This window comes from Brachyistius frenatus, unplaced genomic scaffold (genome assembly GCF_029030835.1).
Source record: "Brachyistius frenatus isolate BFR_SWC_R1_liver_20210118 unplaced genomic scaffold, ASM2903083v1 Contig_6, whole genome shotgun sequence".
Classification (NCBI taxonomy): Eukaryota; Metazoa; Chordata; class Actinopteri; family Embiotocidae; genus Brachyistius; species Brachyistius frenatus.
The window spans coordinates 98276-114159 of NW_027210605.1; the positions used below are offsets into that span (position 1 = coordinate 98276).

At 44.4% G+C, this 15884-nt stretch overlaps 1 protein-coding gene across 2 annotated transcripts in view; it reads right to left on the reverse strand.

Annotated features, from left to right (window-relative positions):
* Window positions 1-1452: 1452 nt before the first annotated feature.
* LOC138635523 (nuclear receptor coactivator 3-like) overlaps window positions 1453-15884 on the reverse strand; it is a 61793-nt gene continuing 47361 nt past the window's right edge. For both annotated transcript variants that reach the window (XM_069723038.1, XM_069723046.1), the window contains 17 exons: window positions 13475-13657; window positions 13074-13160; window positions 12774-12914; window positions 12305-12452; window positions 11473-11978; window positions 10248-11362; window positions 9980-10112; window positions 8923-9081; window positions 8419-8649; window positions 7885-7990; window positions 7603-7774; window positions 6946-7272; window positions 6658-6756; window positions 6055-6304; window positions 5598-5775; window positions 5286-5490; window positions 1453-4187 (listed from right to left, as the gene is read on the reverse strand). In XM_069723038.1, coding sequence (XP_069579139.1) covers window positions 4176-4187; window positions 5286-5490; window positions 5598-5775; window positions 6055-6304; window positions 6658-6756; window positions 6946-7272; window positions 7603-7774; window positions 7885-7990; window positions 8419-8649; window positions 8923-9081; window positions 9980-10112; window positions 10248-11362; window positions 11473-11978; window positions 12305-12452; window positions 12774-12914; window positions 13074-13160; window positions 13475-13657 — 4052 coding nt within the window. In that variant the 3' untranslated portion in view covers window positions 1453-4175. The remainder of the gene's footprint in view (window positions 4188-5285; window positions 5491-5597; window positions 5776-6054; window positions 6305-6657; window positions 6757-6945; window positions 7273-7602; window positions 7775-7884; window positions 7991-8418; window positions 8650-8922; window positions 9082-9979; window positions 10113-10247; window positions 11363-11472; window positions 11979-12304; window positions 12453-12773; window positions 12915-13073; window positions 13161-13474; window positions 13658-15884) is intronic.

A 15884-nucleotide genomic window follows, 5' to 3' on the forward strand; every position in this document is an offset into this window, starting at 1 on the left:
TTTTGTCAAAATACACAGCTCAGTTTGGACCTTTTTATGCCAAAGATCACTGCAGCAGACACTGCAGATGCCTCATCTTTAATTTATGGTTTTATAAAAGCATTATTTTGTTTTCAGTCATTTATCTTTTTTTTTTTTTCCTTCCGTTTTTGGAACAGTAAAACCACCAGAGGGAGTGTCAGCAAGTTGGAAATTGGAACAGAAGAGTAACTCTGGGTGGAGCTATTGTATATTTCATATCATAAAAATAAATCATTTAAAGGTTACTTATTCATGAAAAGGCCTTGTTTGATTCTTTTAAGGACTGTCAAAGCCCACAGAGACACACAGACAGCACTGGGTCCTCTAAAATGTCAAGAACTCTTAACTTGATTATTTGATCAAGAGTCTACAGGCGTGCTGTCAGATCTATAAAGCCTGTGTTGATTATTTTGGATAAGTTATAACACTTCATACGGACATGATTGTGTCTTAACTAAACTTCATATTGCATCCAGTACTTCAAAGTCAGATATTTCACACAAAAAAAACAAAAACAAAAAATGTTTAACTTATTTTTGTGCCGGAAGAGAAGTTAAGGATTCACTAAAGTCATTAAAAAGTCACAATCTCTAAATGATTTATGTCCGGACAAAATTGTATTGAAATTGAGCCAGTAATTGTTGAGACATTTCAGTATGGACCAAAGTGTTGGACAACCAACCTTTGAGACATACTCTTCACTACTTACTATAAATCAAACATAAACAAAACAAAAGTGGGATATAAAATTGCCTTGTGGTTGAATTGGGTGTTGGACAGTTTAGAATTTAGCTTGACTTCCATAATTTAAAACTGAGACAGTTATTACATCAAAAATAACACTCAGGTCTATAAAGTAAAAATGATTTAAAGCTTTGAATGGGCTGGCGGGGCTCTGCAGGTCTGGGTACAGTAACAGCAGCAGCAGGGATAGGAGGCTACAGCCTGGGGGTGTGTGAGAGCTTTTCACGAGGGGGGGGGGGCAAAATCATTAAAAGAAGGGAGGAAAGTGGGATGATTAAGGACAAAAGCTCACACATAGGTGGAGGTGGGGGGGAGTGAAGGTTTCAGGAAACAAACAGCAGATGAAAGCTAGGCTGCAGACGGCAGCGTGGACGTGAATGTCACCGACAGCAGCCAGTCTGAGGAAGCTCTTGTCCTTTTTTCCTGAGGACTTGCCACACACGGATGTCCTTCACACTCTGAATTCCCTCCACCCATTGATAGCTCCCCATCACACAAAAACACACTCACCTCCCCCCTTCAGGCAGACTCTACTCAGACCAGAAGAACCTCTGCTTCAAACATGCACTTGTGGCTCTCGAAAGGCCTGGTGACTGTGGTAAAACACTGCTTCACGGCTGTTGCTGCAGAATCCAAGATCGATGAGTCACGTATGAAATCAAACTTTGCAAAAACACAGCAGAGCTTTTGTAATGTTTAAATATAAATTTGTATTTACATCAATATTAACATCAAGAAACAAGGTAAGAAAAAAATGCAACAGTATTTTACATCCTGTAATAATGACTGTATGTTTCCCAGATGCGTTTTCTCTTTTCTTCGACTCCAACAATGCACTGAGATGAGTTTCTTTCCTTTAAAGCAAAACAATTTGTTGTCAACATTTGTAGATTAGTCTTTCATATTCATCATCGAGACTGGGGTTTGAAAAAAAGAAAAGAAACTCCAGGCAATTACTCTGAGACATAAATGACATCAATCATGAGTGAATCCCCCTTTCCAGCTTAAAAGAAACATTCTTATGTAAAATAACCGTTTGCAGCACCACAATTCAACTGGCCATAAGGACTACAGGAAGGAAGAAACAATCACAAACAAAACCTCAAACCACCTCAGCAGAACCAGACTCATCTCTACGCTATTCTGTACGGATGGGGATATAACATATACAATTAAACATACTTAGCTCGATGTATATTATAGGTTATGTGCAACGGTAAAAGCACACATGAGTACTCGCACGATCTACGTCAGGAACTGTTTCTACACACTGCAGAATGATAAACAATAATCTTTGGATTGAACATATGTTCGAAGGTAGATTTCTCAATAGAAGCTACAACAGAAATAAAGGGAAACTTGAAAGTAAAAAAAAAAAAAAAAAGTCACCTGTCCAAAGATGGATTTATAATTATGAAATGAAAACTCCTTCTTAAATTGCTTTGAACAGGATGAAAACATCTGCGAACAAACAGACTTATGAACAGTTACAGAGTAGGACTGATTCCCAAAGTCTCGGATCTGAGGCTAAATTACCAAATAAGCAGAATTCAAAGCACAGAAATCTCAGGAGTGAAACTGAAGTCGTACATGGAAGCATGAGGTCAAGTTCAGAAAATATCAACCCCATATACTGGTAAGACATCCAGGCCCTAGAAGCCTAACACAATCATGTGTCAACTCTTTTTGTATAGGCATATTTTGTGTTTTTTTTTTTACTTTTCAAAGAAAAATAATTTATCAAAAAAAGAAAATTACTCACTAGCACCTCTTTAACTAAGACTCGGAAAATAAAGAGAAGTTCATGATTTGAAGTTCACAAATAAAAAAGTGCTTTCTGAGAGGAGGAAAGTGGCAGTATGAAGGAAAATCTACACATACTGCTTACAAAAAAAAGGCCCTTCCCTTCCGACCGATGGTTAAAGTATTGAAAATAAAAGCTGACCTATGACGGAATAAGAAAATTACATTTTTAAATATCAAGCCTTACAATCTGTGCAAAAACAGTATGTGACCTACAAAAGCATATATATATTTATATATAGTACATTTGAAGCGTATTTACAATTAATATTCACAGACAAAAGGGAAAAACAAAAAGCTCCAAACAAGACATCATGTCTAATACTGCAGTACCGTCGCTCCGAGTAAACGATGCTTCAGCTTTGTCCTCAGAGGAAAACCAGGAGGAAGGATTATTGCTACAAATCTGCACGCCTACACTGAAATCGAACACTTTCTTTTGCAGTGTGAGCCAATCTATAATTTCATCACTGGCAATCAATTATATTTCTGCACTTGTAGTAACGCTGTAAACTGGTGCAAGTTACCAAAATATCTGCATCATTTTGAGCTAAAAATGACCTCTCGAAGGATAAAATGACCACCTCGTGAGTCTGTAGAAATATAACTGGAATTTTGAGCATCGATAGAAGACTGTTTGGTTCATAAGGGAATTTTAAAATGACTTAAAAACGGTTCATTTCTCTTGCAGCGATGAATCGGTACACTGTAGACGAGAGGATTGGATGACATCTGTGCTTACTACCTTTCTACTGGTTCCCACTTCAGAACAAAGATCGTCAAGGTTACCCCATTTCCAACCAACAGCCCCCTTTTCTCATGGAGGAAAACTTGGAGAGCACACACACAAAAATAAACAGGAAAAGTCTGCTGCTTTGTATTAATTCCTGGGTAAAGGCCTCTATATTGCCACAATCCTTTTGATGTTGGCTTTTCCTTAAAGTGCAATCAGCCAACAAGTAATTCAGTCGTACTTTAGCCCAGCGGCGCCCTGGAGGACGAAACAATGTGCTACTGCTTAATGACATTCATGTGAGTGTCACAATCTGATGGCTCGTCATCTAGAACCACGTTTACAAAGATCCTCCAGGAGCAGCAGAGACACGGCAGAGAAAAATCCAACAAAGTTCAGAAACAAGAGAGGAATCCCACATTTTAAAATCTGGATACAGCTTCATGGTACATTCGACGAAGGAGAGGATGTCTTAACACGTGTCCATGTGATCTACTCATGCGTCTGTCCACCTTCACCGTTTGGTCCAGCGAGTGATGTGGGTTTACTGAGGCACCCATACTGCTCACAAGGAGAGGAATATTAAACTACAGTCTACGGGAGGAATCACAGAGATGTCTGTCGGACCATCTTCATGTCTTTATGTAAAGAAGTCACAGTGTTTCTGATTTTGAAGAACGCTGCGTGTTTTTCATGTACGTCTGTCTGTTGTTCCTCAGGTTGCCAGACTTGACTTTACTGGCCGCGAGTCCAATTGGAAGTTCACTCCCCCCTCTGGTGGGAGTACAGCACTACAAAGACACACTCCAATGCTGCAGCCGTCTCCCATCTCTGAATGGAGATCACAGTGAGACAAATGCTTCTGTCACGACGTTCAGCAGTATTTCTGGATTGACAGGAGGGAAAGAAAAAGACAAAGAAAAAAAAAAAGGAAGTGAGAGAAGTGCACAGCTGAAGTGCAAATGACCAAAGCTTTCCACAAAACAGCTGCAGGAATCTGGCAGTTTATCTTTAAATAATACTGACATGTCCATATATAATATATTGTATGTCATTGGTTGTTGTAGTTGTTCCTCTTATCTATCATTTTAATTTAAGAAAAGGGGACATCTGCCAGACAAGATTTAGAGAAAATAAATGTTGTTCAAAACTTTCAAGTGAAATGAGAGATTTTAGTTTTAAAACTTTTTGAAGCTCACTTGATTCACAGCATTTTAAACCACTTCTTCTAAGCTTATTTTGAACATGTGGCTCAGCTAATGTTAAAATATCCTGTAATCTGACATTGTGAGTGCAGGTTCAGGTTTCTTTATTAATGTCTATTAGTAGATTTGGCATGTTTATGAGAAAAAAATGAGGTAGTTTTCACAGGAGAGACTCAAAGGAAAACAACAAACAGGACCATCACTCTTTTGAGTGAGATGCAACAGAGAGTGAGGAATTTTTCAGAGGTGGACTGATACAGAAACAAAAGGCTGTAAAATGGAATATCACCATAATAAGTGGGGATAAAGTTGTAGATGGTCAAATTAAAGAACACAAAGATCACATTTTGGCCTACAGCTTGCTTATCATGGGTGTTAAAGGTGAGTCAGATTTGAGAGCCTGAACAGAAGGAAGTGTGGGCAGAAGGCTAAATACTTACTGTATGTATACTTGAGAATAGAATAAATTTTGAAAGAATTCAGAACAAGCCTATATTTCTGAGCGCTCTCTCATGTATTAAAAGTGGCCTACAGCTTTGCAAAAGCCAGATTAGGATAGGAGCCTGTGGTGCATTAAATATTAGCTGATATAATATTGTTTATGTATATTTCGAACATAAGAGGAACAAGTATCGAACCCTGAGGGACACCTTTAGACAACAGCTACCAAAATCCATTTTAAACATGCACACAGGCATTGAAGTGTTGTTTCAAGATAGACTTGAAGAAATGTGAGCTTGTTCTTTAATTATTGAGACTCTCCCACCATCTGCACATACCTGATCTGGCCCCATCGGCATGCGTCCCATCACCATTGGATTCATCCCCATCTGCCCCCCCATCTGGCCCATGTGACCTCCTCCACCACTGGCTGGCATGCCTCCGTTCATCATCATGCCTCCATACTGCCCTGGATTGCCCTGCTGCCCGAACTGCTGCTGCCCCGGAGGTCCCTGCTGTCCAAACTGCTGCTGAGGGTACGTACTGATGAAGAAGAGTGACAGGGATGAAGAGGTGGTAAACTGCAGAGGAGAATAATTGGAGTCATCCATTGACAGATATCGGTGTGAAGGGTAGTAAATACGTCATACCTGTTGCGTCCCATGCCTCCCTGCGACCAGCCTTTCATATCAGCACCCTGGTACATGGGGCCACCCTGTGGGTGCTGTTGCATCATGGGGTTTTGAGGCCCCAGGCGGCCGGGCATCATGGCGTTAGGAGGACTGCCGCCTGATGGGCCGAAAGAGGGGTCTCCCTGCTGGCCCATCCCTGGAGAGATAAATCATCAGCTCTCTGCTCTCTCCGCAGAAAAGCAATAATAGACACATATAACCAATACATAAAGAAAAGGTCCTGTAGCCGGGGAGTGTGTTAATATCATTTCAGTATTTGTTTCTGAGACAAAGAAGACGTACATTGACTGATTCCTGACAAATATCTTTTTGACAAAAATCTCCCTGATGAATGTGAAACATGAACCCTGCAGTACCTGGAGTCACCACCAGAGAGCAGCAGTATTCTGTTGGACACCCGGCTCTGTGAACTCACCATAGTTCCCACCATAGCCAAACTGCTGGGGGCCCGGCTGGCCCATGCTTGGCCCTCCCATAGGGTTGTCCATGCCACCAGGAGCCGTGACGTTGGGAGGGGGACTGAACCCTCCAGCAGCAGCAGCGGCGGCCGCTGCCGCCTGCTGCTGCTGCTGCTGCATTAGCATCATCATCCGCTGCCTCCTCATCTGCATTGTGACCATCTCCCTGCTGCGCTGGGCCATCATCTGAGCATTGAGGAAGCCCGGCTACACAAAACAAACACATGATCAGGGTGCAAGATCAGGGCTGTCATGTGACAATGTTTTTGGTGTAACCATATTCATAAAATATATATATGCTTTAAAAGATCAAATGTTAAAAATGAGTGGGTACAGTGAGATTCTAAATCTCAATCAAATACAGTCTGTTATCTTTTTGTATATTAGTTCTGATGCTGCACATAACAGCAGCCGACAGCTGGAGTTATATTTTTTGTTTGAACATAATTAGCAAACTTGACTGAAATTTTATCAATTAGCTGACACTTAGTTTCATATTAGAGGCATAGTATTACAACAATTTACTCTTTAATGGAACCAAATGGGTTTTTGTCATCTACCTGTGCTCCCATGCCAGGCTGCATGCCGGGCCTCATGCCAGGGTTACCACCCGGGTTCTCCATCTTCATGGCCATGCCCTGCCGCGTCTGGTTCATGAACTTTGGGGGAAAACAACATTCAGAATAAAATTAAAAGCCAAATATATAGCATACACAGCATTTTCCCAGCTGTCAGCAAGACCTACGCTGATTTCATTCTGCATATCAGTACACCGGCATTTGTTTTTCTCTCAGTGTGAACACAACAGGTACCCACATGGTGTATCAGTGATCTTCCTGTGGTCCTACCTGTTGTCCCTGCAGCCTCTGTTGCAGCTGGAGCCTCATGGGCTTGTTGGCACTCATCATCCTGGGTCTCATCATGCTGGCACGAGGATGCCCCATGCCCCCCATTCCACTCATACCAGGGAAGTTCCCGCCTTGGCCCATCTGTGAGAGCATGGGCCCAAACGCCCCCTGCTGGGCCTGACCCTGCATGGGGTTCCCTCCGTATCCAGACTGCATCGGCATGGAGGGGGGTCCGGGATAGCCCTGTCCATAGATGGGCTTCTGGTCGAGCACCATGGACGGGTCCTGCCCTGGAAAAGGCTCGAGCTGCTGCTCCGGTCCCTGCGTCTGGAGAAGACAGGACAAGAGGACAAAAAGAAAAGTTTATCAAACTTCTTCATCTAATTGATTAATTTCCAATTGGCTGGTTCTGTAATTGTCTTTTTCTAAGCAGCACAGACGGATCCCTCCGGGCTCATCTATCTCCCTTCAGTAAGAGGACAGTCTGGGCACGGTGAGCCATGACTGATATATCGAAAGCAAAGAAAAACGTAGTGCTCACTTTTGACTCATGATACGCAGACTGATCTTTTCTCCTTTTAAATCACTTCAAGGGAGATGTACAAGAGCACAGAGATGAGTATGATCTTTATCCATGTTTTCTTTTTGTTTTCCTACCTGGCTGACGAGGTCTGGGATGCCCAAGGCTCGATCTATCTCCTCCAAAGCGATGCCATCTGTATTATTCAGCAGAGAATCCAGCTGGTCCAGGAGCGCCCGCTCGTCGCTCTGCCCTTCACTGGTAGTGGGAGGCACCAGAAGATCATCCAAGGTGTTTCCAAACTGACGTCTACAACATACACACACAGAAACTCGCCACAGGGTTCACAATAAACAGCCTCCTCAGCTCATTTAAACTAAAATGGAATAAATGCAGACAGTGATGGATGCTGCACTGACCTGTTGCCCTCCATACTCATCATGGTGTCCGGCCACGAGGGCGACTGGTTGGGCTGGCCCTGCTGGCTGAAGGGGCTCATACCCATGCCCATGTCAGCAGAGCCTCCTAAAGCACCAAGACAGAATATATTAAACTTATACGGAGGGAATCAGAAGCTACGGGTTACATAGGAAGGATGTAATGGAAAGGAACATCCATTAAGTATTATTTGACTGATATAACATCATGTCAAATGCCCAAACTTGCCAAAGAAAAATGAGCATTTTAGCCACACTAGCAGTTTGGTTCTGGCTACTACTTTGTTCCAAACATAAGCATCTCAGCAACTTTTATATGGACTTATGGACAAAATATGGACAAAAGTTTGTGTAAACATGAATGCTTCCCTCAGAATGACCTGTAATCCCCTGACTTTTCATTTAATGCCATCATCAGATCAAACTTTTATTATGTTCAATGCTTTAAGAAGAACTAAACTTTTGAGAACTAATTTAATTGCAAATCAACACCTGACAGCTGTGTGATAGACGTACCCATATCCATGAGCTGCTGCTGCAGCATAGACCTGGTGCCTGGTACACTGTTGGAGCGGTTCACCATGGGTCCTGACATCATGCCCTTGCTGCTGTTGTACTCCATGCCGGGGCGCATCATGGATGGGTGTCCTGCTGAGCCCACGGGGCTGGCACTAGAGCGGGACATGCCCCAGTCCCCTGAACCGGCCATGGGAGACCTCTGGGGGACCATGCCTCTGTTCATTTGTCCTGATAGCACAGAAACATGCGCACGAGTCAGAATCACTACAGTGTTGAAGAAGAGCATAGTGTCCCGTTTTGGTCCTGACCATTCAGTTTCTTAATTGTGTCATTAATCTTTTCTGATGTGATTTGGTTATCGTGAAGAAGTTACAAGAAACTGTAATATAGTCAAGGACCTAAATTAGGAGACACATACTTAAAAACACTGATAGAAGCGAGGCAGAGAAACACAGAGGAAATGTGTGAGAAAATAAAAAGCTGGGCCACCCGAACACATACCCATGTTTCCTGGGTAGCCATCTGGGCTGCCCATCATGTTCTCCTGCTTGATGAGCATGGGCCGTCTACCTGCTCCTCCAGGCCCACCGGGAGGCTTCCCGTCCATGGACATGGCTCTCTGGAAGGGCCCCCGAGGTCCCGGAACCATTCCTGGACTTCCTGTACACAACAAGTACGGAAAGAAAGAGAAACTTTTTGTTATGAATGTGTTGCATGAAATATTAATTGGTAAAATCCCAGTAAACTCTAGTATTTTCAGAAGATAGAATATCTAATTGATAAGACTTAATTTTTTTTAGAAAGAGTTAATTTATTCATATGGATTCAATATAAAATGATATATAAATAACAATAATGTAATACATAAAATAGTCAACACAATAAAAGCACAGAGAATGGATAAAATATCCAAGAATAAAATTATATATTCAAGATTAAAAGGGTGAAACAATAAAATAGAAAAAGATAACTGTTGTAATGTACTTTATTTTGGGCACTTTTCCAAAAAGAGCTCACTCACCTCTTCAGCCTTCCCAGTGTCGATTTATGAATCCTCATTTATTTAGAGACTAAGAATATACATGCATTTTTCATAGCATTTAATACATCCATGATGTAGAAAACACCTTTTAACAGCTTTTACAATGAAGAGTTGCATCTTCATACAAATCTTTGAATTTTCTAACCTTTATTAAATTAAGGTGTTATTTCACCACGAGTGGTTATAAGACAGAGTGCAGTGTTAACTTCTTCATTTCTGTCTTTGGCTTTTAATCTAAAGTTGTATTTTTTTTCCACTGTTTTGTCAAAGGATCAGATATGTTGCAACAGAGGAACAGACTTCATTACAGCTCCAAACCACCACAACGGAGGAGAAATGGTGAGAAAACAGTGACGCTTGTATTTGCCGTAGGAGTAAAACAAAACTCAGAGTGACAGCATATGATGGTGCCAGACGCTATTTCAGTGGCATCTGATATCATCACATATGATGTTATAACACCCGCCCTTCGCGTAACTGTCACATCTCATAGGCTTTCATCCTTCAACTACTTACCCTGCAGGCTGTCGTCAAGGCAACCCTGAGGTTTGTTTCCTGTGTCGTTAGCCCCTGCACCTCCAGCCTGATCCGGGTAAAAGTCAGAGCTCGTACCCCTCAGATCTCCCAAGATAGACTCCAGGTTGTGCAACTGAACGTTTAAAATAACCCAGATTAATCATTATGTAAATGAAGATTCATCTAGAACATTCTTATAGCAAACTCAATGTCAGGTAATGAAATATTACAGTCATCCAACTATTTGTTAACTAGGACACAATCTTACGTCATCAGGTGGTTCTGACTTGATCTTGCCCTCAGCATGTTCGGGTGCAGGGCCGGGCCCAGAACCCGGGCCGCTCCGTGGAGGGCCGCCAGCGGCCCCTGGAGGTCCCTTCCCCTCGAGCTCTTCGAGTTTGGGCTTGACATCCACCGGCTCTTTGGAATCATCCTTGTTGAGGAGGTAGTGGAGGAGGGCGTGGGTCTTCTCCTTTTTGGGGCTGTGCTGCTCCTGTTTGGGGTCTGTGATCATCCCAGGGCCCGACCCGGCCCCCGACCCTCCTGTTCCAACCTCACCGCCCTCCTGGCCCCCGAGGGAAACCTTTCCTGTAGCCTCGGCTGTGATCTTTGCCACATCATCTGGAGTATTTCCGTTCTGGAGAAGCTTGTGGAGGATTTTGTGCTTCTCTTGCAGCGACCCTGTATAGTGGGCTGATGACATCGATGCTGACACGCCCCCTGGCCCGGTTGCCTGACCTGGGTTGGCGCTGGCTGAAGAAGAGGAGGACACTCCAGTGGATGAGGGGCTCGTCATGCCTCCAGTGGTGTCCTTACTGTCTGTGCCTGCAGGAGTGCTGCTGCTGGTGGGCGGGGGTGGTACAGGCGGCCCTGTTGGCCCGCTGCTACCTAATCCCAGCTCCTCAGTCGGGGAAGTCAGCAACTGCAGCAACTTCTTATGCCCCTTACTGTCTGGCACCCTCCGTGGGGGTTCGGAGCTCGCCACACCCGCTTCACTGCTTCCCTCTCCAGACTCTTTGCTCCCTGCAGGTGCCTGGCTGTCTGGTCGGTCTCCAGAACTCTCAGCCTGGGGATGATGATGGTGATGGTGAATAGGGTGGTGATGGTCGCTGGGTCCGGGCCCTAAGACTCCCGCTGGGCTTTTGGAGCCATCCTGGCCCGGTTTGGCCGGCTGACTGGGTTGAGAGGAAGAGGAGGAGGAGTGGATGCTGGGAGAGCTGTCTGGTTTGTGAGCTGGTGAGGGAGACGTGAGGGTGGAGGGGAGTGAGCTCCCGACTCCATCACTGATGGCTTGTAGCGCGTTTAGCGAGCTGCTGGAGAAGGTGGTGGTGCTGCCCCCACCTCCTCCACCACTGCCAATGCCACTCATAGGAGAGTGTATCCCTGGAAGAGAAAGAAACTCATGAAACTCACTTTAATACAATCAAACATGGTAGTTAATAAACTCCGAAATGATGCTGATGCTAAAACAATCGATGAGTCGCCAGACTTACCTCCAGGTGAGAACTGGTTGGCACCCATCTTTGGGCTCCCTCGGTTCCGGGGTGACATCAGGAGACCCTGCTGGGGACCACCCATTCGGGGGCTCCCTGAAGGGCTGTTCATGCCACTGAGCCCAAACCCGCCACTGCTCTGGAAAGGGGGCTGCTGTGGGTGCTGCTGCATGCCTTGGCCCGGGTGATTCATGGGACCCATCTGATTCATGTGTCCCACCTGATTCATCTGTCCCATCTGATTCATCTGCATCATGCGGTTGCCCATGCCTCCACCTCCGCTTCCTCCTCCACCGCTCCCACCGTACATTGAGCCGCCTCCCATCGGACCCATGTGACCCATGTGGCCCTGCTCATTCATGCTGAAGCCCCTGTTCATGCCCCCCATGCCCATCCCTCCACCGGTGTTCATTTGGGCATTCGGGTTGGGGCCTCCAATGCCTTGTTGTCGCATGGTGTTCGGTATCATGTTTCCACCCGGCGCCGAGCGGTAACCATTCGGTTCCCTGAGTGGAAGGAGAAGAAAAATGAGCAAAAGGTTTGAAAAAGTAAAAAAAAAAAAATCTTGAAAATGCTGCGTTGCCTACAATGACCTCTCACACTGTAGAGGCTCAGGATCTATGAGACTTAAATACCAATTCCTGTGTGGAGTCTTCTCACTGTTCATAAAGCGTCAGCATATAAAAGCTACTTCAGCTGCTACTTCAGCTATTTATGTGGCATGAATGGCTCGGCTGACTTGCATAGACATGCTTTTTTTTTTTTTTGTCAATACAGTAAAAGACACATACTTTGCTATGTTTGAATTCAGTGAGTTTTCTCAGTTTCTGACCTTTGCAGCAGGTGAGTGGAGATGAAGCCTTGCGGCTCGTTGCTCATGGGGTGCCGGTAGAGTTTGCTCTTGGTCTGGGCGGTGACTGGAGTGCCGTCAGATAGGGAGAAGCGGTACAGGGGCGTCTCGGCGTGACCCTGCAGAAAGGCTGCGCAGGCAGATAAAACGACGTACGGATTAAACACCTTGAAACACTTAACTGATAACAAAGGTCATCAATCAACGCCTTTATGTTGAAACCAAGTCTGTGATTACAACCAGGATCAATGGAGTGATCTCATGAATTCTTATTCATGAGATCAATATTGAAATACTAACGCATGAGGTGTGTATGCGTTTAAACAGCAGGTCTTATTGAAATTCAGAGGTGCTTTTGGAAAAGATGGGAAGATTTAACCGAGATTAATTCATTAAGTTTCAACACTGCAGCAGGTGATTCCAGCTGTGTGTGTGGTGAAGCTTGACCCACCCTCATGGTAGTGGCGTTTGTGCGACCAGGGCTGCCCGTCGCTGTGCTGAAGGAACATTTGAATGCAACGCCTCAGCAAATCCTCCCAGCCCGGACGCATCGACGCTCGCAGAGAGTTCTGGTCGATCTGAATCAGTTTACCTGCCGGGGAGGACAGAAGGAGGACAAGCGGAAGAGGAGGCGGGGAACGAGGAGACGCAAGAGGAATGAGTCAAACCTGTTCGAGGGTAAATAATGAACATCATGGCCTGTTTGAGCTCCTGTGTTTGTTTAGTGTTTGGTGAGCATGCAGCTCCTCACCCGAGAGCTCATGCCGGGTGTTGAAACTCTCCGTTCTCTCCATGGCTGTCACTCGACGGGCCACACAGATCATACATGACTGAAGGTCTGCAGGTGAAAGGAGAGCAATGTTAGTAAGAGTTCAAAAGTTCATATTCATTGCATGTACTTAAGGCTTACATGGGTTTAGTAAAGATGAACAGTCCCACATTAATGTCATGAAAATTAAAAAAAATATATATATTTTAACATCTTAAGAGTCATCTTTTCCTTTATTGTCAATGTGCTGGCATTTTGTTTTCTTTATGAGCTAAACACATTTTTTACTCTTGATTTTTGTTTTGGTAACCATGCAACATCATCTTCCAAAATGTAAACATTTGCAATGCACATGTTTAAAAAATATTCCAGGCTCCTCGTACCTTCTCCCTCCTCAATCATGGCCTTGGGCTGAGTGAGAGCAAAGCACTGCATGGTCTCGTAGCGTGGCCCTCCTGGCCCCTCCTCCATGGGGCCGTGGGCATGGCCAAATTTGACCAGCATCCGGCAAGTGAAGGTGTGACTCTTCTGTCGGGCTGCCTCGCTTCCCCACGACACTCCATTTACTAAAAAAGGAAACGCAAACACAAATAAAAATAAAAAAGAAATTCACACTTGGGAGCAGAATGGAACGAAGCTTCGGGGACTAAAAACCACACACTGCTATGAATGGACTGCCTGTAATCAAATATCACAAACAGCTCACACCCTTTTCCTGCCACAGATCCACACACAAACACAACAAACAAACAAACAAACAAACCGCGACATGTATTGTCCCTCTCAAATTGAGAAGCAGAAGCCTCTCCTGCTGTTCAGATCTCTGGCTAAATGGACCATGGGATTAATGTAGCCAAGGTGTCGATTTCCAATATCTCTCCCTTTCGGTCTGCTCTGCAGTGGGCAGAGGCCAGGGACACTCAGCCATCTATCCTCATTTAGACCCTGACTTCTCATCACGGCACACGCGCGCGCACACACACACATTTAGACGGGGTCACCTTCACAGGGGGAGGGAGAAAAAGGGAGGGAGACAGGGAGGCAAACTTCAGAGACATCCAACTGTCCTCCAAGGTCTGCGTGAAGTCTTATCAGGGCCTTGAGCTGGCCGAAGGTTTGTGTCTGGCAGGTGCAGGGAGGATACAAGAGAGGACCCAGGAGAGCGAGACATGTCAGGGGGTGGTGGTGGTGGTGGGGCGGGGGTGTGTGTGTGATAGTGAGAGGTGATTTAACAAGGCCTTGGGTTTCTTTCTTCGACAGAAAAAACAAAACAGCAGCACAGTCGCCAGAGCCGACATCTCCCCTCAGACACAATTAGCCAACAGCGCGGCAAGACAGAGGGGTCAGAAACACACCAGCTCACAACAAAAGCCCACTTCATGCTCGGTGCACGAGAGTGTGTGTCTGTTTTTGTAAGTGTATGTGTGTTTCTTGGGTGCTTGTGTGTGTGTGTATTTAACTGTAGCTGACATGGTCAGTGGTCATCCCACAGGAATGTGCAGCGAGAGCGCATTTCATTCATGGGCCCAAAAGATAATGAAGGGGCAGAGCAGCAGAGCGAGACACAATGAGGGGTGGGAGAGCAGAGAGAGAAGCAGGTTGAGGAACAGACAACCACAATATTCATCTTAGTAGGCAGCCATATTAAGTATGAATGAGGCTGAGAAAGAGTGAGTTGAGGGAGACACAAGGGACGCTCAGAGGAAAAGTAGATACAAATTTGTCTTAAAAGATGAAGAGTGAATGAATAAAGGAGGGTTGCAGAGGAAGAGGCTGAATAAGTGAGTGTCAATGACAAGTCGGAGCCGCCGCTGCTTAGGAACATTACTGCAGAGTTAATCGAGTAGCAGGTTCAGTCGAGCACACATATCCATAATTAATCAGTTTTATAAATAGTGCTCTGTGCACATACTCATGGGCTTACACACACACACACACACACACACACCCTCAAAAATGCATTACTAACACGTATATATAAAAATACACTCGGCAAGCTGCAGCGGAGGAAGTAGATTTACTCAAGTAAAGTACTCAAGTACAAATCATTTTTTTATGGAAAAATTCCAAACATTTCTTCGAGTCAGGGTCTCAAATGTGATATGTTGCTTTTCTTTTAAACTATTCATTTTTCTAAATTTTATATTTTAGACCACCGGTTGGTCAAAATAAACATTGTGAAAGTCCCACATTGTGTAATCGTGATTTTTTTTTTTTACCAATCAAACAATCAGCCATTTGAGAAAGGACATAATCAGCAAATTAATCCATAAAGAAAATTATCATTAGCTGCAGCCAATGTAAGAAATAGCTTGAAAATGAACCTCATCTAAACAACAGTAAAAGTTTTTTTTTTACACAGGAATGCATGAGAATATAAAAAGTCGCTGGGATTAACAGGGATCTCCATTAAGTACTTTTCCTTTTCATACTTCAAGTAAAATTTTTGGATTAAACTTTAAGACGTATATTAAAAACTTTTCTATGCAGGTCTTCTACTTGGACTCAACTTTGAGTATTTTTCAGAGTGCTATTAGTACTTTTACCTCAGTCTGAATACTTCCTCCATCACTGACAGAAAGACGCACACATGCACATGCAAACACATAGTGAATTAAGTAGAGGAAAGAGTGGAGGTGCATTATTCAGCAGTTCGTAGTTTCCAGATGGCTGCCATGGGATCTGAATAGAGCTCAGGCCTGTTTTACACTGTCTGGACCACTGAGTGTGACTGACAGCTGCGCTACGCTCTGCCTCCTTAGCACCGAGTGGGTGGGTGCTCCTGTGCACGTG